We start from the raw sequence: 25,145 nt of genomic DNA, 5'->3' as shown, positions 1-25,145 counted from the left end.
ATTTTTAGAGACATTTAATAAATTAAAGATCTTAGTACATTTCAAAAAACATGTTTAAAATTTAGAGATATTAATAATAAAATGAAATTATGCTATATTCTTATATTCTAGTTAACCAAATAACCAGTATATTATTGAATAAAATAATAAGAGCTCAATGTAATTCAGAAACATATATTTAAAAATCCACCTTCAAAGTGAAATATAAACGAATATATGTTCTAAACGGTACTGCTATCCAAATATAATACCCATTTACAGTAAAATGAGACAAATTAAAGCAAAGTTAATAGTTAATCTAATTCCTGATGAATTACCTACTTCATATTCTTGAACTTAAATTTTGAATTAAATTAGCATGATAACATATAAAGTCCAAAGCAGGAAAGAGAAGCTCTTGCGCCACTGTTACTCCCCTCAACTCTTCCCTTTCTGAGTGGACTGAATGAGATATTTCCCACTAGAGAATAACCCTGCACAGGAATCATTACAGGGAAGAAGTCAGACAAAATCAGTCTATATTGAGGTATAATTTGCGTACAATAAAGTTCACCCAGTTTATGTGTAAATTTTCATAAGCATGGGTAAATGTGTATAAGTGTGTGAGCATCATCATAATCATAACATGGAAAATTTCCATCACCTCAACGAGTTCCCTTGTACCCTTTTATAGTCAATCCTCTCCCTGAAACATCAGTCTAGGTAAGTACTGATCTTCCTTCCACACTAAAAAGTGTTGCCTTTTTAGAATATGCTAGAAAATACATATTTAGCATATGCTACACACACGGTTGGTTACTCAAGTGGTAACATTTTTATCCTTTCTTTCATGTATTTGTACTTAAAATGCATCTTCCTGTAAGGAAGGACATAGATGGGTTTTGCTTTTGTATTCAGTCTCAACCTCTGACATTTGATTGGAGTGTTTAGACCTCACGCACATTTGCAAGTACTGATACACTTCTTCCTATACATTATTTATTCAATTTTAAAATTAGATACAAAGATTAGCTACTAAAATCTCAAAAATTAGCTCTTCAAAAGTCTCATATAGCCAATTTCTAATTATTCATAGGAGAAATGAAAATTCTTAATGTTAAGATTAATACAACTAAGGATTTTTTAAATCAAGGAGACTAAACAAAGGCCTGAAGATATTCATTACACATCTCAGAATTTGATGTATTTTTAGGTATTCAAAATTTAGAAATTTAAAACTGTTAATAAGAAACATTTTCTTATTATGTCCTTCTGAGTTATGTGAAACTTTTCTTATATGTCTTATAAAGCCAATATAAATCAGCTGTAGTAGCAGAATGCTAGTATCTCACTTTGCCATAAATTCAAATCTGTATTTTAGATATCTAATAAAAGTTTAAAAAACTTGAAAATTATGGAAAAAAGCTACATTCAGATGTTAAAATGAAAGAATTAGGATAGCAAAATACACTATCATTTCTGAAATTACATTATGCTTAAATAGTATAATTCCATGCAAGAATTTTAAATAAAATACCAAGATAACAATTTAATGGAATTAATTTAAAATAAAAATTTTTAAAGAATCAGGACTGCTGTAATGAAGTAAAACATTCATTGCTTTAATATATACCATATATCATAGAGCATAGGGCTCATACTCACTTAGTTCTCACAACACACCATGCCTCTTCTAAAATGTAGTAATTTACATGTAACTCCACCAACTTATCTCTCACTTCTTTTGCAGATTTTCGACTATATGCGGAGTAAACTATTTTTGTCCGAGCTCTTTAAATTCAAACAAGTTAAAAAAAATTTCTAAATAAGTGATAATAGAGTTGACTAAAGAAATTTTGTTACCAAATTAAAACCCCAATGCTTACTGGATGGAGCACTGATTATACATGACCCCAAACAGCATGAATTATTTGGGGATAGAAATTTCCACATTTTACTTACATTTTAAATGTTCTAAAACTTACAGAAATTTGAATTTTGCAGGTGCTGTTTATCAGTGTATAAGCCAGTTTAGAGTCTAGAGATAGGTAGCAGTATAATAGTTCAGAATATAAAAGTACCTTTGCATAATTTATAAAATCAACTAATCTGGAAGAAATTCATATAGAGGCTAAATATAGTGAAAATACAGATTTCAGTAGATAATTTCATTTAGAGAAGGTTTGAAAGACATATGAGTTGAAGCTGAATGTAGTAAATAGAATAATTAGACAGTGAGCATCTACAGTAGTAGTCAGGTAGGGAAAGTACCCTAACAGAAGCTTGAGAAACAGGAATGCTTACTAAAATATGGTAGACAGATGATTTAGTTCTAAATGGGAGTTTTTATAAAATCCTAAGTAAATGATCAATTATACATTAGACTTTTCTTAAGAGTTCAAGCATACAGAATGCCCAATCTTCACAGCCAAACATAAAACTTTAAAATATTACCTTTAACAATAAACCAAAGTCACATTAAAAGGAAAAGATTATCCAATTACTAGGATGATTAAAATGATTTTTAAAAGTCACTTAAGGAAAACAAAACTTTCAGATTTCAGTGGAAACTAGGGTTCCCATAATCAACTAATAAAAGAGCAACCCAAATTTTCGTAAAAGCATTTAACATAGTGGACTTCATAAACTCTTTTTACCTGTGAAAAAAAGGCTAATCACTGGCCCCCAGTAAGATCAAGAGTGGTTTCTTAAATCAGGCAAAGGGGCTGTGGAATCTAGAACAGGGGTTGGCAAATGATGGCCATGAGCCAAGTGTATTCCCTTCTTGTTACTACTACTTAGGAGTGTCACTGGAATACACACACCCATAGAAACACACAGAGGCTAGTCATAAATGTGATCTATTTTTTTACTTTGAGCAAAATTCAGTTTTGCTTTTTTCAGTTTTCAGCAATTTATTAAGGCTGCTTTAACAGGTACATGCTGTAATTTCTGAATTGTTACTACTTTTTAACTTCTAGAATGAACATGAGGATGAAAGAATGTGTATGTGTGTATATAAAAATTTTCCCTATTCCTGTAAGTCAGTAGAAGTCATTGGTATGTCTGGTTGTAGTATTCTATCAGTTGCCCACCTCAAGTCAGCATCCTCATAATGTGGGTGATTCACAATGGGGTGAAGAGTGGAAAGCTTGACACTTGCCATCGTAGGCATGGCACCAGCAAAAACAGCATCTGGAAAACAAGATTACATTTCTTAACAACATGTTTTAAAGAAAACCAAAAGTTACTCATCTATAATATTTGAACCCAGTTAAGAAAGATGTGCTGTGCTTAGTTGCTCAGTCATGTCCAACTCTTTCTGACCCCATGGACTGTGGCCTACCAGGCTCCTCTGTCCATGGGATTTTTAAGAATACCAGAGTAGGTTGTTATTTCCTCCTCCAGGGGATCTTCCCAACCCAGGAATCGAACTCAGGTCTCCTATATCACAGGCAGATTCTTCACCATCTGAGCCACCAGGGGAGCTCAGGAATACTGGAATGGGTAGCCTACCCCTTCTCCAGAGGATCTTCCCAACCCAGGAATCAAACCAGGCTCTCCTGCATTGCAGGTAGATTCTTTACCAGAAGAGCTACCAGGGAAGCCCAAGAAAGATGAAGTACTGCTACTGCAAAGTCACTTCAGTTGTGTCCAACTGTACAACCCCACAGACGGCAGCCCACTAGGCTCCCCTGTCCCTGGGATTCTCCAAGCAAGAACACTGGAGTGGGTTGCCATTTCCTTCTCCAATGCATGAAAGTCAAAAGTGAAAGGGAAATTGCTCAGTCGTGTCCAACTCTTCGTGACCCCCACAGACTGCAGCCCACGAGGCTCCTCCATCCAGGGGATTCTCCAGGCAAGAGTACTGGAGTGGGGTGCCATTGCCTTCTCCAAAGATGAAGTACAGTTAAAATAATAATCATTGACAGCATTCTTTTTTTTTTTTCACTTAATATTTATTGATAGTCTACATAATAATAGCCAACTTTTGTTAAATGTTATCTTGGTGGCATATACTTGGTGATTATACAATATAACTTGCACAGCTTTGGGGGTGGGTTCTATGTTATACCTGTTTTGTAGATTAGGAAGCTAAGAGACAGCAAAGCAATTGGCCCAAGACAGCATAGCGAGGAACTATCAGGGCCCACCCTCTTAGCCACTTCACTAGAGCACACTGTTCTGTTCAAATGCTATACTAACAGACAGCACTACAAAGACAGGACTGGAAAAAATTGTAAAATTTCATATCTTGTTCCAATAGTCTAAAGTTCTAGGAACTAAAACACTTATGAAGGGCAAGTCTCATGGTACATGTTTTAAAGTGAGTTTTGTGGGTTATGAACTGTAATCCTGAGAACCTGCCAGATGAAGGCATTGTTTTCTTCCCTCAGATCACTTTTAAATATTCATAACTAAGCCTTGACTTTATAAATATATACATTTCATCAAACTATTTCATTACGTGTTAGTAGTACTTTCTGGAGTAATAACATGTATAAATTCATTGCTTTTTGGTTATAACTAGTGATACACCAAAATCTACTGTGTGGCTTCAGTTTTAGTTGTATTTCTTGAGAGACAAAAAGACCAAATGGAAAGAAATAAATATGACTTATTATAATCATATAATAAATGATTATATAATTATGATGATCATTATCACTTTTAATCAGCAAAGTAAAACCACCAATAAGAACTAGGCATATTACTCAGATCTACTGGAAACAATTGAATATTTATTTTCAACTATAATTAACCATTCTAAATGTAACTTTGAATGAATTTGTTGTTGCTCTTCAGTCACTCAGTCATGTCCAAATCTTTGCAACCCCATAGACTACAGCACACCAGCTTCCCTGTCCTTCACCATCTCCCAGAGCTTGCTCAAACTCAGGTCCATTGAGTCGGTGATGCCATCCAACCATCTCATCCTCTGTCATCCCCTTCTCCTCCTGCCTCAATCTTTGCCAGCATCAGGGTCTTTTCCAATGTCAGTTCTTCACATAGGTGGCCAAAGTATTGAAGCTTCAGCTTCAGCATCAGTCCTTCCAATGAATATTCAGGATCTATTTCCTTTAGGACTGACTGGTTTGATCTCCTGGCCAACTCTCAAGAGTCTTCTCCAACATTACAGTTCAAAAGTATCAGTTCTTCGGCACTCAACTTTCTCTATGGTCCAGCTCTCACATCCATATATGACTACTGGAAAAACCATAGCTTTGACTAGATAGACCTTTGTCTGCAAAGTAATGTCTCTGCTTTTTAATATGTTGTCTAGGTCTGTCATAGCTTTTCTTCCAAGGAGAAAGCTTCTTTTAATTTCATGGCTGCAGTCACCATCTGCAGTGATTTTGGAGCCCAAGAAAATAAAGTCTGTCACTGTTTCCATTGTTTCCCATCTATTTGCCATGATTGGATACCATGATCTTCATTTTTTCAACACTGAGTTTTAAGCCAAAGTTTTCACTCTCCTCTATCACCTTCATCAAGAGGCTTGTTAGTTCCTCTTTGCTTTCTGCCACAAAGGTGGTGTCATCTGCATATCTGAGGTTATTGATATTTCTTCCAGCAATCTTGATTCCAGCTTGCACTTCTGGTTCCTCTGTCTTTTCTAAATCCAGCTTGAACATCTGGAAGTTCTCAGTTAGTGAAGCCTCGTCTGGAGAATTTTGAGCATTACTTTGCTAGCAGGTGAGATGACTGCAATTGTGCAGTACTTTGAGCATTTTTGGCAGTGCCTTTCTTTGGGACTGGAATGAAAACTGACCTTTTCCAGCCCTGTGGCCACTGCTGAGTTTTCCAAATTTGCTGGAATATTGAGTGCGGTACTTTCACAGCATCATCTTTTAGGATTTGAAATGGCTCAGCTGGAATTCCATCACCTCCAGTAGCTTTGTTTATAGTCATGCTTCCTAAGACCTACTTGACTTTGCATTCCAGGATGTCTGGCTCTAGGCAAGTGATCATACCATCGTGATTATCTGGGTCATTAAGATCTTTTTGTACAGTTCTGTGTATTCTTGCCACCTCCTCTCAATATCTTCTGCTTCTGTTAGGTACACACCATTTCTGTCCTTTATTGAGCCCATCTTTGTATGAAACGTTCCCTTGGTAAATCTAATTTTCTTGAAGAGATCTCTAGTCTTTCCCATTCTATTGTTTTCCTTTGTTTCTTTGCATTGTTGACTTAGGAAGGCTTTCTTATCTCTCCTTGCTATTCTTTGGAACTCTGCATTCAGATGAGTGTATCTTTCCTTTTTTCCTTTGCCTTTCACTTTTTTTTTCTCAGCTATTTGTAAGGCCTCCTCAGACAACCACTTTGTCTTTTTGAATTTCTTTTTCTTGGACATAGTTTTCATCACCACCTCCTGTACAATGTTATGAAACTCTGTCCACAGTGCTTCAGGCACTCTATCAGAACAAATCCCTTGAATCCATTTCTCACATCCACTGTATAATTGTAGGGATTTGATTTAGGTCATATCTGAATGGCGTTTTCATACTGTGGACTTTATTGACTATGCCAAAGCCTCTGACTGTGTGGATCACAATAAACTGTGGAAAATTCTGAAAGAGATGGGATACCAGACCACCTGACCTGCCTCTTGAGAAACCTATATGCAGGTCAGGAAGCAACAGTTAGAACTGGACATGCAACAGACTGGTTCCAAATAGGAAAAGGCTGTATATTGTCACCCTGCTTCTTTAACTTCTATGCAGAGTACATCATGAGAAACACTGGGCTGGAAGAAGCACAAGCTGGAATCAAGATTGCCAGGAGAAATATCAATAACCTCAGATATGCAGATGACACCACCCTTATGGCAGAAAGTGAAGAGGAACTAAAAAGCCTCTTAATGAAAGTGAAAGAGGAGAGTGAAAAAGTTGGCTTAAAGCTCAACATTTAGAAAACGAAGATCATGGCATCTGGTCCCATCACTCCATGGGAAATAGATGGGAAACAGTGGAAACAGTGTCAGACTTTATTTTTTGGGGCTCCAAAATCACTGCAGATGGTGATTGCAGCCATGAAATTAAAAGACGCTTACTTCTTGGAAGAAAAGTTATGACCAACCTAGATAGCATATTGAAAAGCAGAGACATTACTTTGCCAACAAAGGTTGAGAAACTCTGGGCTAGAGGGACCCAAGCTCAGGACCAGGGTCATCCAGAAGAAACTAGGGACGCCTGTCCAGAAAAAACTGAAGCCATGGAGAAGAAACTGTCTATGAAACAGAAGGAGAGGGAGAAATACTCCTTAGCTGCTTCTTTCCTCTTGGGAGTACAGCATCAAATATGAGCATGACAGGGAAACCACAGGATCTTTTCTATAATATATTTATATCTCCAATTAGCCTACTGCATGTATTAGAAAAAAGATCCCTTCAGATCTGACAGAACCTCACTAACACATGACTTGTGAGTGGACCACAGGCTGGATTAGAGTTCCCACTTGTCCTCTTAACTGAGCACCTTTGTGCTGTGTACAAACTATGCAAAGCTACATGGTGGACCTGAATGTAAGCTCTAGTCTCACCTTAATTACAGAATCTCAAGCTTCTTTTAATAAAACATGTGGTAACCATGAGAGAACTCATAATACAGAGATGAGAAAAATTGGTAGTATCAAAGAAGAGGCAAAACTGAGGTAAGAGTTTGTGGGAAATCTCTTAGAAGGTTAAGTTGCTAAACATAGGCTTTCTTTGCCAAGAACCCAAGACAAACACTGGAACAAAGACGCAAGCAAACATGAAAAGAACAGATACCTTTTAAAGCTTTGGAAAAACAGGTGTAAGTGGTGAGGGGTGAGAGAGAGTAAAGGCAGTAACTACCTTGTACCTTATAGGGAAAAAATAAAGTATTAATTCAAAAATTCTGATTAAACTAGCCTGGAAGCTCTAAGACCTAGAGTCTAAGTGATGAGGCATTGTCATTGTCATCCTTTGAAAGCCACAGACCAAATATTTGAGTTGAAGTTTATAAGTTTACCTTCAGTTCAGTTCAGTTCAGTTCAGTGGCTCAGTCATGCCCGACTCTTTGTGACCCCATGAATCGCAGCACGCCAGGCCTCCCTGTCCATCACCATCTCCCGGAGTTCACTCAAACTCATGTCCATCGAGTCGGTGATGTATTCCAGCCATCTCATCCTCTGTTGTCCCCTTTTCCTCCTGCCCCCAATCCCTCCCAGCATCAGAGTCTTTTCCAATGAGTCAACTCTTCGCATGAGGTGCCCAAAGTAGTGGAGTTTCAGCTTTAGCATCATTCCTTCCAAAGAAATCCCAGGCCTGATCTCCTTCAGAATGGACTGGTTGGACCTCCTTGCAGTCCAAGGGACTCTCAAGAGTCTTCTCCAACACCACAGTTCAAAAGCATCAATTCTTCGGCGATCAGCTTTCTTCACAGTCCAACTCTTACATCCATACATGACCACTGGAAAAACCATAGCCTTGACTAGACAGATCTTTGTTGGCAAACTAATGTCTCTGATTTGAATATACTATCTAGGTTGGTCATAACTTTTCTTCCAAGGAGCAAGCGTCTTTTAATTTCATGACTGCAATCACCATCTGCAGTGATTTCGAAGCCCCCCAAAATAAAGTTTCCACTGTTTCCCCATCTGTTTCCCATGTAGTGATGGGACCAGATGCCATAATCTTTGTTTTCTGAATGTTGAGCTTTAAGCCAACTTTTTCACTCTCCTCTTTCACTTTCATCAAGAGGCTTTTTAGTTCCTCTTCACTTTCTGCCATAAGGGTGGTGTCATCTGCACATCTGAGGTTATTGATATTTCTCCCGGCAATCTTGATTCCAGCTTGTGCTTCTTCCAGCCCAGTGTTTCTCATGATGTACTCTGCATAGAAGTTAAATAAGCAGGGTGACAATACACAGCCTTGATGTACTCCTTTTCCTATTTGGAACCAGTCTGTTGTTCCACGTTCAGTTCTAACTGTTGCTTCCTGACCTGCATATAGGTTTCTCAAAGAAGTTTACCTTAATGATAGCTAACTAGTAAAATGATGACTACCAAATAAGAGATAGGAGAAAAGTGGCTCAAAGAGTCACAGGATAAACTTAAATAAATCATGGGGAAGAAATTAAGCGTGAAAAAAACTGTTTCACACAGGACTATAGAGTAGTTGCAGAAAATAGCATAGAATATATTCATTCTCTGGAAAGGTATTTAAAAATGAAGTAAATATCAATCTGCTTGAGGCAGTCTTAGATAAAGACTGTAAGAGAAGAAAAACTAGAAGAATATTTTAAACTATTTTAAAGTAGCATGTATAATCATCTTTTTGAGAAGAGTTAGTGAAAAAACCTGAACGTCCAAGATTTTAATCCTTCTATATGAGATTGGTTTTATAGACATGAAGCAGAGGGTATGCACTAGTGGAAGTCATGGGAAGGGTATTGCTAACCTCCCCACAGTCAAAACTGGTTTCTCCAGTGGCCTGTCACACAGTGCAAAAGTTTGTCATTAAAGGTTTTTTACTTTGATGTGTCACTGCTATGATTAAAATACAATAATAATCTCAGAGTTATAGCATATAACTTGTGAACAATTATTAACTCTAGATATCAATTAAAATTCTTTTTGACAGATATCCAGGAGGGGTTTAAAAAGGACACAAAATTTCCTTTTGGAAATTTGATTTGGTGAACACTGCAACTGACACACTGAAACTGTGTGAAGGTATGAATGCATGTGTTTTTTTTTATTGTATATATACCCACATATATATATGAAATGACAACTATACAATATATACAAATGTATAACAACCTATAATGTGTATAAGTGTATGTGTGTGTGCTAGCTATACATATAATCAAAACAGCTACATACCTGGCCTGGTATTGTATTTGATCCACTGTATCAGTTCTTCCTGGGGCAAATTATTAAATTCTCCTATTATGCTCCATTGATTATGGAGGTTTGCATAACCTTGTATTGACATTATTGATACAAGACTGAGGATAAGAGGCATAAAACGAACTCTGGAAAAAAGCCAGCCAAAGAGCTGAAATGAAAGAAACCATTTATTTATAATTCTTATATGAACAGTGCTATTGGGTCAATAATATATTCTCACCTTTCTACCTAAACCAAGGTGGATTACCATTTGATACTAATAATATACAAAATATAATAATTATCTATTGTTTAAAACCAGCAAATATTTTAGAATTATATGATCCAGTTAAAAATGGAGCTTACTGTCCTCTTGAAAGAATTAAAGAAGAAATACCTGATCCTTCCAGTACAGATTTACAATCAGGAGTTAAGGTTAACAAATCATAATTCTGACATATCCTCGAACTAAATCCTGTAATATCTGGATGTCTTTTATGGACATCTTGAATATCTAGGAAAACACCATTAGTACTGAAAATTTTTATCCTCTCAGGAATTTAAGTATTATGATATTCTAAGGCAAAACATTTATAATCAAAACCAAGTAAGGGGTCTCTAGAAGTAACTTGGTCCCAAAATTCTAGCTACTTTATCTAGCTGTCTTGCATATGAACTACAGTAACAGAACCCTAGAAACTGACAACTTTTCCACAGATTATCCAAGCCCAGCAGGACAATACTAGAGCAATTGCTCTGCATCTTCTCTAGTATTACACGAGCACTCGAGGATAGTTTTGATGGGCCATGAAGCTGTTAACACTGACCTAAATTTCAGAAACTATATTAGTGAGAATACTAATAGAGGGGAAAGTCACAGAATTATCAGCTAAAGTCTAGGAATAAATTTCAAGGCTACTTGAGTTTGCTTTTCTTATGCTATAATGAATCACAAACTAGTACTTTAAATCACTTGAGATTAAAAAAAACACCGAGTGCTTTTATGTTTTAGATTAGTGAGCAAAACCATGAGTAACTACATTGCAGTTGCTATAGTGTTACAGAGCAGTTATGAAAGAATGAATACCTTACCCGCCGAGAACATATCAGGGAAGCCATAACACACATGTGAGGTGTCAAAAAGAGCTTCAGCCTCATAATTAAAATGGCAAGGGGAGTGAATGCAAACAACTGCAATGTGTGAAAAATTATCTATAAAAACACAAAACAAAATTAATATTCACTTCCTATTTTAAAATTAGTATATGTACAATAAAGTATATTAAAACTATTGTTATTCACTAGGACAAGGATCTTTTAACTCAGTAATACACCTATTAATATTCATTCATTTATTCAACAAAGATTTATCAAATGCCTGCTATATGCCAGGTACTGTTCTGAGTGCTTTGGATATAGTCGGGTGCTAAAACGACACTGAGCAATTCCTGTCCTCATGAGACTCACATTTTAGTACATTTAGTAAGGCGAGACAGAAAATAAATGGACATATCAAATAACAAAGCCTGTTAAACAGTCTTTGAGAAAGTGGTAAGTATGATGGAAAAGGAAGGCGAGCTGAAAAGGAGACTGAAGTGCAGGCTGTGGTGTGAGGTCACAAGCAGAAGGTGCAAGTGTACTTAGGATCATCAAAGTGGAACTCCTCAAAAAGGTGGTATTTGAGCAAGGACCTACACCAGGTGAAAAAGGGAGTCACAGAGACTTAAAAATATGGGATGCTTCAAAAATTTGTGATATTCAGTCAGCAACAAAAATCGTAACACAATCTAGATTATTTCAGAAGCAGTGGGATTGTATAAATATTTGAACTAATCGGTAGGACACCCCATTTTGATTAAGATGGAGTTGCACTAAGTTTTCAAACAAAACTTTTCTAACAGACATATTCATAAAATATCAACAAACTTCTCAGTACATAAATGGACAAAGAATTAATACAAGTAAAAGTAACTAAAAATTCATGTTCTAAACTACTAGTATTAAAACAAGGTAAATAGTAAAAATAATATTTTCATCTATAAAACTGACAAATATTAAATTAATATTGAGTATTAGAGAGGATGCCATGAAACCACACACTGTAATAATTGGTATATTTTTGTAATTTAGCAATATTTATCAAGATCTTAGAAAAGAGCCAACCTTGGCTAGGGTCTAGCCAAGACCCTAGAACCAAACCAACCTAAATTTTGACTCTAGGTATTAAAGGGAATAATCAAAACATAAAAATACTTCTACAAAGATGGTAACTTAAGTGAGTTTTTCACACCAGAAATAGAAACAAACTAAATGAACAATACAGAAGACTAAGTAAATTATTGCATTTTCACATGTGAAAAGTAAAGTGTTAGTTCCTCAGCTGTGTCTGATTCTTTACAACCCCATGTACTGTAGCCCCCCAGGCTCCTCTGTCCATGGGATTCTCCAGGCAGGAATACTGGAGTGGGTTTCCATTCCCTTCTCCAGGGGATCTTCCCAATGCAGTAATCAAACCCAGGTCTCCTGCATTTTCTGCATTTTAGGCGGATTCTTTACCATCTGAGCTACCAGAGAAGCTCCATTATCACATGTTATATAGACATTAATATATTGGTAGACTATTTAATGGTGTGGAACAGTTTTCAAAAACAAAGATCATGACATCTGGTCTCATCACTTCATAGCAAATATATGGGGAAAAAAATGGAAACAGTGACAGACTTTATTTTGGGGGGGCTCCAAAATCACTGCAGATGGTGACTGCAGCCATGAAATTAAAAGATGCTTGCTCCTTGCAAAAAAAGCCATGGCAAAACCTAGACAGCATATTAAAAAGCATCTCCATCACTTTGCCAGCAAAGGTCTATATAGTCAAAGCTATGGGTTTTCCAGTAATCATGTACAGAATCACAGTTGGACCATCAAGAAGGCCAAATGCTGAAGAATTGATGCTTTTCAACTGTGGTGCTGAAAAAGATGCTTGAGAGTCCCTTGGACAGGAAGGCGATCAAACCAGTCAATCCTAAAGGAAATCAATCCTGAATATTCTTTGGAAGGACTGATACTGAAGCTTCAATAACTTTGGCCACCTGCCGCAAAGAACTGACTCACTGGAAAAGACCCAGATACTAGGAAAGATTGAAGGCAGGAGGACAAGAGGATGACAGAGGATGAGATGGTTGGATGGCATCACCAACTCGATGGACATGAGTTTGAGCAAGCTCTGGGAGATGGTGAAGGATAAGGAAGTCAGGTGTACTGCAGTCCACGGGGTTGCAGAGTCTGACACGACTTAGCAACTGAACCAAAGTTTTCAGAATATAAAATTCTATATTTACAAAATAATACTAATTCTGTGAAAACCATTTATGTGTGTATATAATATATATGCACAGGGGGAAAGACTATAACAGAGTATACCTAAAAAGTCTACAGAGATTACTCCTGATTGGTAATTTTTCTGGTTTTTCAAATTTTAAAAACAAGTGCTATTCTTATAATCATAAACATGTAATTGATATTTAAAACAGAATGGCATATGACCCAGCAATCCCACTGCTGGGCATACACACTGAGGAAAACAGAATTGAAAGAGATACGTGTACCCCAATGTTCATCGTAGAACTGCTTACAATAGTCAGGACATGGAAGCAAGCTAGATGTCCATGGATGGAGGTTTGTGACATTGTACAGGCAATAGGAATCAAGACCATCTCTAAGAAAAAGAAACGCAAAAAAGCAAAACGGCTGTCTGAGGAGGCCTTACAAACAGCTGTGAAAAGAAGAGAAGCAAAAAGCAAAGGAGAAAAGGAAAGATATACCCATTTGAATGCAGAGTTCCAAAGAATAGCAAGGAGAGATGAGAAAGCCTTCCTCAGTGATCAAGGCAAAGAAATAGAGGAAAACAATAGAATGGGAAAGACTGGAGATCTCTTCAAGAAAATTAGAGATACCAAGGGAATATTTCATGCAAAGATGGGCTCAATAAAGGACAGAAATGGTATGGACCTAACAGAAACAGAAGATATTAAGAGGAAGTGGCAAGAATACACAGAACTGTACAAAAAAGATCTTCACGACCAAGATACTCACGATGGTGTGATCACTCACACTCACTCAGAGCCAGACATCCTGGAATGTGAAGTCAAGTGGGCCTTAGGAAGCATCACTACAAACAAAGCTAGTGGAGGTGGTGGAATTCCAGTTGAACTATTTGAAATCCTAAAAGATGATGTTGTAAAAGTGCTGCACTCAATATGTCAGCAAATTTGGAAAACTCAGCAGTGGCCACAGGAATGGAAAGGTCAGTTTTCATTCCAATCCCAAAGAGGGGCAATGCCAAAGTATGCTCAAACTACTGCACAATTGCACTCATCTCACATGCTAGTAAGGTAATGTTCAAAATTCTCCAAGCCAGGTTTCAGCAATACATGAACCGTGAAATTCCAGATGTTCACGCTGGTGTTAGAAAAGGTAGAGGAACCAGAGATCAAATTGCCAACATCCGCTGGACCTACAAAAAAGCAAGAGAGTTTCAGGAAAACATCTATTTCTGCTTTATTGACTATGCCAAAGCCTCTGACTGTGTGGATCACAATAAACTGTGGAAAATCCTGAAGGAGATGGGAATACCAGACCACCTGACCTGCCTCTTGAGAAATCTGTCTGCAGGTCAGGAAGCAACAGTTAGAACTGGACATGGAACAACAGACACGGAACAACAGATTGGTTCCAAATAGGAAAAGGAGTACGTCAAGGCTGTATATTGTCACCCTGCTTATTTAACTTCTATGCAGAGTACATCATGAGAAATGCTGGACTGGAAGAAACACAAGCTGGAATCAAGATTGCTGGGAGAAATGTTAATAACTTCAGACATGTAGATGACACCACCCTTATGGCAGAAAGTGAAGAGGAACTAAAAAGCCTCTTGATGAAAGTGAAAGAGGAGAGTGAAAAAGTTGGCTTAAATCTCAACATTCAGAAAATGAAGATCATGGCATCTGGTCCCTCACTTCATGGGAAATAGATGGGGAAACAGTGGAAACAGTGTCAGACTTCATTTTTATGCGCTCTAAAATCACTGCAGATGGTGATTGCAGCCATGAAATTAAAAGACGCTTACTCCTTGGAAGAAAAGTTATGACCAACCTAGAAGCATATTAAAAGCAGAGACATTACTTTGTCAACAAAGGTCCATCTAGTCAAGGCTATGGTTTTTCCGGTAGTCATGCATGGATGTGAGATTTGGACTATAAAGGAAGCTGAGTGCTGAAGAATTGATGGTTTTGAACTGTGGTGTTGGAGAAGACTCTTGAGAGTCCCTTAGACTGCAAGGAGATCCAACCAGTCCATCCTAAAGGAAATCAGTCCTGGGTGATCATTGGAAGGACTGATGTTGATGCTGAAACTCTAATACTTTGGCCACCTGATACGAAGAGCTGACTCATCTGAAAAGTCCCTGATGCTGGGAAAGATTGAGGGCAGGAGGAGAAAGGGACGACAGGGGATGAGATGGTTGTATGGCATTACCAACTCAATGGACATAGGTTTGGGCGAACTCCGGCAGTTGGTGATAGACAGGGAGGCCTGGCGTGCTGTTGTTCATGGAATAACAGAGTTGGACATGACTGAGCAACTGAACTGAACTGAGATGTCCATCGGCAGATGAATGGATAATAAAGCTGTGGTACATATACACAATGGAATATTACTCAGCTATTAAAAATATCATTTTCATAACAATTAATATTTAATATTAATGATTAAACATTAATATCATTAATAATAATAAAATATTATTCAGCATTTGAATCAGTTCTAATGAGGTGGATGAAACTGGAGCCTATTATAGAGAGTGAAGTAAGGCAGAAAGAAAAACACCAATGTAGTACATTAATGCATATATATGGAATTTTAGAAAGATGGCAACTATGACCCTATATGTGAGACAGCAAAAGAGACACGGGTATAAAGAACAGATTGTTGGACTCTGTGGGAAAAGGCGAGAGTGGGATGATTTGAGATAATAGCATTGAAACATGTCATATGTGAAATAGATCGCCAGTCCAGGTTTGATGCATGAGGCAGGGTGCTCAGAGCTGGTGCTCTGGGATGACCCTGAGGGATGGGATGGGGAGGGAGGTGGGAGGGAGGGTCAGGATGGGGAACACATGTACACCCATGGCTGATTCATGTGAATGTATGGCAAAAACCACCACAATATTGTAATTAGCCTCCAATTAAAATAAAAATAAAATAAAAACAAAACAGAATGGCAAAAATTGTACCTAAAGCTTTTTTTTTTTAATGATGTTTAAAACCTGCCATCTTTAATTTTTAAAAATAATTCTTGAACCCAAGTTTGGAATGTGGAAAATGTATTTCAAAATCAACCCTTCATTTTCCTTTAGTCAGACTCACCCTTGGACAAAATCTGAATCATGCTTTGGAGAAAGAAAAGAAACCTACACATTTCACACCCAAATAGGTCCTTTTTGGAGGGCCACTAAATCACAGATTGGTAGATTATGTGAGCCATCTACTTTAATCAACTACCCAAAACAGGGATCACTTCTATAAATCTATGAACAGAATATTCACCATTTCCGGAATAGGAATACACCTATTACAAAGATAGATGCTGTATATATGTGAGAAAATCTTTTCTAAAACTGAACTACTGTTTTCCTGTAACTTCCACACCTATTGGTGCATCTCAGTTCTCAATTATCTAAAAACTGTAATAATAATTTTGCACTATTAACTTATGCTTTCTATCCAAACAACAAACTATTCAACAATGCTGCTGCTGCTGCTAAGTTGCTTCAGTCGTGTCTGACTGTGCAACCCCAGAGATGGCAGCCCACCAGGCTCCCCCGTCCCTGGGATTCTCCAGGCAAGAACACTGGAGTGGGTTGCCATTTCCTTCTCCAATGCAGGAAAGTGAAAAGTTAAAGTGAAGTCACTCAGTCGTGCCCAACTTAGTGACCCCATGGACTGGAGCCTACTAGTTCTATTAATTTGTGAATACAGAAGTGTATGGATTCCCAAAATATATTACTCAATACCAGTTTCTCAAAAGAAGTAATTCCTCCCCCAAATTCTGTATCACTTCACTTTTTCAACGGAATAGCTCCAAATAAGTTGTACGTTATGACATATGCCTTCAGCTGTATGTCATATAAAGCCCTTTGGCAATAACAGAAAAACTTTGTTTATAATATAAAACACAAAATAAAAATGGACTTAAATATAAAGGATCTAATATAAAGTAATCACATAATATAATAAACTAGGGACTAGACAAAAATGAAGGCTGATGCAATACTGACTGTCATGCTCAAAATGAGGTATGAGTAGGTCAAAAGAATACTCAGGAGTTAATTCTTCTAAATGTTATCTCTCCCTAGCCTATCTTTTCACAAGTTCTTCACAGTATTATGATATTCTGGAACTAAACATTGTTTCTAAATCTCTTTCTTTTTCTTTCCTGTGAATTACTATTTCTTTCCTGTGAATTAGTATTCCTTCACTAATTTCTAAGCTTGTAACATAGAACAGTTGACTAAAAGTAACTAATATGATGCAATAAATAAAACACAAGTACATTAAATTATGAGTAAAAAATCACAATAGACTCCATTGATCTAACAACTTTAATAATATCACGACAGTAAGGAGGTAACCCAGGGGTTCATTTAGTGAGCTGAGATTTGCAGACTGTCCCTGATTCAGAGGGTTGGCACAAAGCAAGGAACTTAGAACTTACTCCCTGGTGAAAAAATTATCCTAAGGAATTCTCACCTAATTTTGAAACAAGCTGGAATGTACAACCTTTTGTTATATCACATTCAGAGTTTGTCAACGTTTCTGCCTCTCACACCCTGTCATCCCTAAGGTGAAGTGCAGTCGCTCAGTCGTGTCCAACTCTTTGTGACCCCATGGACAGTAGCCAACCAGGCTCTTCCATCCACTGGATTTTCCAGGCAAGAATACTGGAGTGGGTTGCCATTTCCTTCTCCAGGGGATCTTCCCGACCCAGGAATCGAACCCGGGTCTCCCACATTGTAGGCAGACGCTTTACCGTTTGAGCCACAAGGGAAGTCAAGATGAAAACAGTTCCATCCCAAACCAAAGAGATTTATCAAGTGTGAGTCACAAGTGGGAGTAGGATTAGGTGCCAGGAAGACACAAGACTTCACATTCGGTACTGCCCAGAAAGCTATCATCTCCTTCTATAAGATCTACTATTTTTAGAAATTTAAATCTCTAATCTGTTTATGTATTAGGAGTTTAAAATATCCACTTTAGTTTAAAAAAATTAGAGATTTTCTATCACTGTCCTCTTTTTGGTCAGCTTGATTTCTAATCCCCTTTCAAAAATATATATATAATCTTTAGTGCCAATAGACTAAAGTATTTAAAACTCAGATCTGACCATACCATCTCTAACTTTACAGCAAGGTCCTAATAACGTCTAGCTTCTTTGCATACAAAGTTCCCACAGTCTAAAGATGCTTACTTTTCCCACCTCCTTGTCTTTTTTATCCATCAACAACACTGATTTGCCTTATATCTATGGATAAACTTGGAAAACTCAGCAGTAGCCACAGAAAGGCAATGCCAACGAATGTTCAAACTACCGCACAATTGCATTCATCTCACACTAGCAAAGTAATACTCAAAATTCTCCAAGGTAGGCCTTAACGGTATGTGAATAAGAACTTTCAGGTGTTCAAGCTGGATTTACAAAAGGCAGAGGAATAAATTGCCAATATCTGTTGGATCACTGAAAAAGCAGAAGTCCAGAAAAGCATCTATTTCTGCTTTATTGACTATGCCAAAGCCTTTGACTGCGTGGATCACAATAAACTGGAAAATTCTGAAAGAGATGGCAATACCAGACCACCTAACCTGCCTCCTGAGAAACCTGCATGCAAGTCAAGAAGCAACAGTTAGAACAGGACATGGAACAACAGACTGGTTCCAAATTGGGAAAGAAGTACATTGATGTTGTATATTGTCTCCCTACTTATTTAACTTATATGCAGAGTACATCATGCAAAATGCCATGCTGGATGAAGCACAAGCTGGAATCAAGACTGCAGGGAGAAATATCAATAACCACAGATATGCAGATGACACTACCCTTATGGCAGAAAGTGAAGAGAACTAAAGAGCCTCTTGATGAAAGTGAAAGAGGAGAGTGAAAAAGTTGGTTTAAAACTCAACATTCAGAAAACTAAGATCATGGCATCCGGTCCCATCACTTCATGGCAACTAGATGGGGAAAAAAATGAAAACAAAGGGAGACTTTATTTTCTTGGGCTCTAAAATCACTGCAGATGGTGACTGCAGCCATGAAATTAAAGGACATTTGCTCCTTGGAAGAAAAGCTATGACAAACATAGACAGCATATTAAAAAGCAGAGACATTACTTTGCCAACAAAGGTCTGTCTAGTCAAAGCTATGGTTTTTCCAGTAGTTATGTATGGATGTGAGAGCTGGACCAGACAGAAAGCGGAGTGCCAAAGAACTGATACTTTTGAACTGTGATGTTGGAGAAGACTCTTGAGAGTCGTCCAGGAGATCAAACCAGTCAATCCTAAAGGAAATCAGTCCTGAATATTCATTGGAAGGACTGATGCTGAAACTGAAGTTCAATACTTTTGCCACCTGATGTGAAGAACCAACTCATTGGAAAAGGCCCTGGGAAAGATTGAAGGCAGGAGAAGGGAACAACAGATGATGGGATGGTTGCATGACATCGCTGACTCAATGGACATGAGTTTGAGCAAGCTCTGGGAGTTGCTGATGGACAGGGAAGGCTGGCCTGCTGCAGTCCATGGAGTCACAAAGAGCTGGACACAACGGAGTGACTGAACTGAGCTAAACCAGATAAATTCATTACCTTCTGTCTTCCTAGATCTTCCCTGGTGGCTCAGAGGTTAAAGCATCTGCCTCCAATGTGGGAGACCTGGGTTTGACCCCTGGGTCAGGAAGATTCCCTTGGAGAAGGCAGTGGCACCCTACTCCAGTACTCTTGCCTGGAGAATCCCATGACGGAGAAGCCTGGTAAGCTACAGTCCATGGGGTCGCAGAGTCCGACACGACTGAGCGACTTCACTTTCACTTTCTTTCACTTTCTTTCTTCCTTGCACACGTGCATCTTTTGTCTTTAGCTAGCTATTCCTCTCTATACATTTTAAAGACCTTTCTCCAACTACCACATCCCCTCCACAAAGATTTAATCACTTCTTCTGTTCTACTTTTATATCTCCCTTTGTCACTGCACATATACTTACATGTTCTCATTTTTTCCTTCTACTATACACCTTCATTTCCATAGAAGTAAAAACTTGGTGTATAGTAGGCACATAATAAAGATTAAATGGATAAATATACAGAATTAACACAAAAGATAAAAGTGGGCAAAATAAGAATAAATGGAGAAATGAATGACAATGAGAAGGTAGCAAACTAATGTGAAAAAGGGAGGCAGAAACTTAAAGAATACTTATGGAATTAGGTGGTTGCAGAGTGAGTGACAAACAGATAGATTTTGTTGCTGTACTGCCTGGATTCATAGTACTTGGCTCTACAAAGCTCAGGTCACTCTAGCTTTCTGACTTTAGGCAAATTACTGACCATCTCTTTGCCACATTTTTTTTTAATATGTGAAATAAAAAGTAGTATTTACATCAGTGGGTTGTTGTGAGAATGAAAGTATTAAAGTATGTAAATAACTACCCCTTCCCCAACCAAAATACCTGGCACATAGGAAGCAGTAAAGTGCTGACTACTCCTCTGAGAGCACTGGAAATGGATTGGTAGTGGATAAACTCAAGATTTACTGCAAATTTGCTGTGAGACCTTAGGTGGACTATTTCATTTCTCCAGGTCTCCAGTTCTTGGCAGAGACTCTTCGCTCTTATTCCTAGAAACAGCAGGATTCCACTTCCCAGCTTCACTGGCAGTCAGGTGTGGCCATATGTCTGAGTTCTGGCTGTGAGCAGGAAGCGATATTTGTCTCTTTTCCAGGGCTAGCTTTTACAAAGCCTCCAGTGTGCAGTGTTCTTTTTTCTTTGCTGGCTTGTACAAATCAAGCCTGAAAACCACAAGTTAAAGATGGCAGAACCATAGGTGGAAGAAATCTGGGTCCCTGAAACACTGCTTGTTGGAGAACCACCTGCTAATCCGAAACTCTGGTTTTAACTTTATATGAGCAAAGAATTAAACCTCCACTGAGTTAAGTAATTTTGATGTTATAATTTATCTTTAACAGCTAATATCATTTAATTAACATGATTTTCTTATTTGCAAAGTGGGAATAATAATACGAGACTCAAACAGCACAGTACATGACACATAGTAACTATTCAAAACATATTGTTTATCATCATAAGCTATTTCTATTAAGTTCACAATCAGTTGTCCTTTCATGTAAATTTGACCTGTCCCTTAAGACTCAAAGTTCTATTACTTAGGAAATTATATTTCTAGCCCATGCTATTTTTTCTCTTATTGCAAAACAATTCAGCACCATAAGAAAAGACTATCCTGTTTTGTTCTCCACTGGAATATTAGATGTACCTGAGAGCAGGAACACTGCTATACCATCTGTTGTATCCTATAACACTGCTAAGATTATAACTGATTGACCATCAAGTCTGTGTGTGGCAAAGTCACCAGTCACAGTACCTACCCTGCTGATGGCCCACAGCTGATTGGCTCAGCAGGCTAGAAATTAATGTTTATTATTGTTGAATGAATGAATGAATGAAGGTAATTTAATTTAATTGTACTCGGTGGTCATAAATCAGCTTTCTGGTTGTCAAGTCCTTATCACTCTTCAAAATTGAGAGCAGCTTAAAAAGTGGGAAGAATCAGCAGAAATCTACTACCAGTATTGAATCACTTTACCACTGCTGATGGTGTACCTGCAGCAAGGTTATACCTTTGTGAATATCCTAGAACTTAAATATAATAGACAAATCTAGCAGAGATTAAAATGAAAGCTTTACCTCACCATGTCCAAGGAGATGTTTTCTGGAATAAAACAAAAATATTCTCTATTAACTGACTGTTCATTATACTATGATTATATCAGAATGAACCTCTACTTATTTGTTCTTATATTTTAAATAAATTAATATATAAATAAAGCTGTTAGATAAAAATTACTAAGTTCTACCAAAAAATTACTAAATTAGATAAAAATTACTAAATATAGTGGAAATTTAAAAGGCATGATTTATAGTCATTCTATTTAAAGTATATCAAAATGCTCTTCTTTGGTTAAGATAAAATGGGTTTTACTGATTGCTAAATACTACCTCTGGAGAAATAAATAATAAAAAGAATATTTATGAAATATTCAATCACATACATATATTATGCTTTAGATAAGCACTGCTGTGACTTTTGAGTTATTTTTACTTTTCACAATTATAAATATGAACATCCTTGTACTTAAAACTCTGTAAGCATCTCTGAGTATTTCCTTAGGATAAATTTCTAGAATAAATTTTTTGGGTAAAGCATATAAATATTTTTAGTTCCACAAAAGTTGTTTTACAAATTTCCCAAATATTTATGTTTAAAAATTTACTACAACTTTATGGCATACCTAATGTGTTCCAGACACTGTGCAGTGAACACAGTGTGAAGAGAACAGATCCTGTTCTTATTCTCCACAGTTTATGTTAGATTGGCAAGAGGTACAAGACTGTTTATTTTATTGCCCATTGTAAAGACAATATTTCACTTTTATAACAAAGCTTTGTAGTATAAAAGGCCTTCTCATATGGATTTTGGGTTTGGCAAGAGAAGTAAGACAGTATAAATATGAAAGTATGAAGTATGAAGTTCAGGGGCACACACAGATCCAGAGATTAAAAAAAAAAAAAAGAGTAGGAGGGGAAGGCCTCTTAGAAGAGTATTGAAATCACTAAATTATTTTGCCACCACTGCAGCTCCTTCCTGACTTCTGCAGTCAAGAGTGGATGGATAGGTTCCCACATGTCCAGAAACCTGTCAGTCACAACAGAATCCTGTAGCGAGTGATTGCATGTAAGGGAGAGGCCTGGTAGATAAGTATTATAATCACCAAAGACCCCAACAATAACTATGGATATAAATAAATCTAGTAACTAATTTAGAATATCAGCATACAATCAAATCATGAGAAACAAATAGGACAAAAGAAAAACACCAAGATAAATGAGCAAATGAACTCTCAAGAAAGTGTTAATATAAGTAATAAGAGTATTAAATGAAAGTTCCAATTATTATCTTCACAGATGCTTAAGAGAACACTGCTGCTGCTAAGCCGCTTCAGTCGTGTCCGACTCTGTGCGACCCCATAGACGGAAGCCCACCAGGCTCCCCCGTCCCTGGGATTCTCCAGGCAAGAACATTGGAGTGGGCTGCCATTTCCTTCTCCAATGCATGAAAGTGAAAAGTGAAAGTGAAGTCGCTCAGTTGTGTCCGACTCTTCGAGACCCCATGGACTGCCACCTACCAGGCTCTTCCGTCCATGGGATTTTCCGGGCAAGAGTACTGGAGTGGGGTGCCATGGCCTTCTCTATAAGAAAACACTGCATTCATATAAATAAAACAAGCTGTACTAAAAAAGAGCTTTCAGAGATAATGAAAAAAACTAATTTGCCAAATTTAAAACCTCAAAAGAAGGTCAAATAGCAGTGTATACAACTGAAAGCTGTGTTGAAGATGCATTCATGAAATTCTGAGAAGAGAAAAAAGAAATAAAAAATGTGATAAATGTAATAATAGATGTTCAAAAAAGAGAGGCTAAAGCAAAAGAGAGAGGGAGAGAGAATATCCCTTGAGCTAAGGAAAAATTTGAGTGTTCAGATTAAAATTTCCATGAATAATTATATAAATAGGGCAGAAACTTTATTTAAAGAATAACAGCTGAAAACCTGCAAACTCTGGAGAGAGATATGGACATTCAAGTACATGAAGCTCATAGGTAACTCCCCCCACACACTGAAAATTCACTAGATATAATAAAACTGTCAAAAGCAAAAAATGAACTTCGAAAACAAAAAATCATCTCATATAAGGGAACTCCTGTAAGGCTATCAGCAGATTTCTCAACAGAAACCTTGTAAGCCAGGAGAGACTGGGATACTTAAAAAGTGCTCAAATAAAAAAATCTGCCATCTAAGAATATTAACCTAGCAAAGCTGTCTTTCAGATGAAGGTGAGAAAGACTTTGCCAGAAAGACAAAGTTGAGGGAGTCATCATCACTAGACCTGCCTTATAAAAAATGCTAAAGAGAGTCCTTCAAGCTGAAATAAAAGAATGCTAATTAGTAATATAAACATACATGAAAGTATAAAATTTGCTAGTAAAAGTAACTATATAGTCAATCTCAGAATACTGTAATACTATAATAGTGGTGTATAAATCACTTAACTCTAGTATAAAAAGCCTGAAGCATTAAAAAATAAATATAGCTACAATAATTTGCTAACTGATACACAATATAAGAAGATACAGATTGTGACATCAAAAGCAAAATGGGGACGAGGGAAGTAAAAAAGCAGAATTTTTATATATAGATGAAGTTGAGCTGTTATCAGCTTAAAATAGACTCATAACTATAAGATGTATTATGATAACCACACAGCAAAAATGTGCAACAGATATACAAAAGAAAGGAATCAAAGTATACTACTATGAAAATCATCACATGATGAAGAAAGATAGCATGAAAGGAAGACAGACACTACAAAACAGAAAGAAAACAAGATGGCAAAAGTAAGCCATCCCTATCTATCAATAATTACTTTAAGTATAAATTGATTAAATTCTCTAAAGACAGAGAGTGGCTAAATGGATAAAAAACAAGACCCAATCATGCTGCCTATGAGAGTCTCATTTTAGTTTTAAGGATACACATGAAGGATACACACTTTTAAGTGAATGGATGGCAAAAAAATATTCCACTAAAATGGAAATGAAAAGAAAGCACGGGTGTGTGTGTGTGTGTGTGTGTGTGTGTGTGTGTGTGTGTGTGTATACACTCAGGAGAAACAGCCTAAGTTGAAAAATGTAACAAGAGATACAGGATATCCCAGGATATCCTGGCCTGTTGGAAGTTTATCATCAAACCTTTGAGGATGACATAGCACTTTAGATGATCACAAATATCTAGGATCTTGATAACATCTAGGATCTAGATGAAAAGTCCCTGAGGGTCTCCTTCCCATCTCTCTTTGTTACTTGCATGTGTCTTCAAGAGGTTTCTAATCAGTATACGTTTCCTCTGTAGA

At 37.2% G+C, this 25,145-nt stretch overlaps 1 protein-coding gene across 1 annotated transcript in view; it reads right to left on the bottom strand.

Moving 5' to 3' along the window:
- Positions 1-25,145, bottom strand: part of DPY19L2 (dpy-19 like 2) — a 93,440-nt gene that overhangs the window by 227 nt on the left and 68,068 nt on the right. Inside the window, exons 17-21 of the mRNA XM_068972835.1 lie at positions 21,866-21,890; positions 10,931-11,050; positions 9,833-10,007; positions 3,075-3,174; positions 1,645-1,770 (exon numbers count right to left, since the gene is read on the bottom strand). Of these exons, the coding sequence (XP_068828936.1) occupies positions 1,645-1,770; positions 3,075-3,174; positions 9,833-10,007; positions 10,931-11,050; positions 21,866-21,890 (546 nt within the window). The remainder of the gene's footprint in view (positions 1-1,644; positions 1,771-3,074; positions 3,175-9,832; positions 10,008-10,930; positions 11,051-21,865; positions 21,891-25,145) is intronic.

Source organism: Capricornis sumatraensis, chromosome 5 (genome assembly GCF_032405125.1).
Source record: "Capricornis sumatraensis isolate serow.1 chromosome 5, serow.2, whole genome shotgun sequence".
Lineage (NCBI taxonomy): Eukaryota > Metazoa > Chordata > Mammalia > Artiodactyla > Bovidae > Capricornis > Capricornis sumatraensis.
The sequence above is the reverse complement of the archived record's forward strand: the minus strand, read 5'-3'. Positions and strand labels throughout refer to the sequence as shown.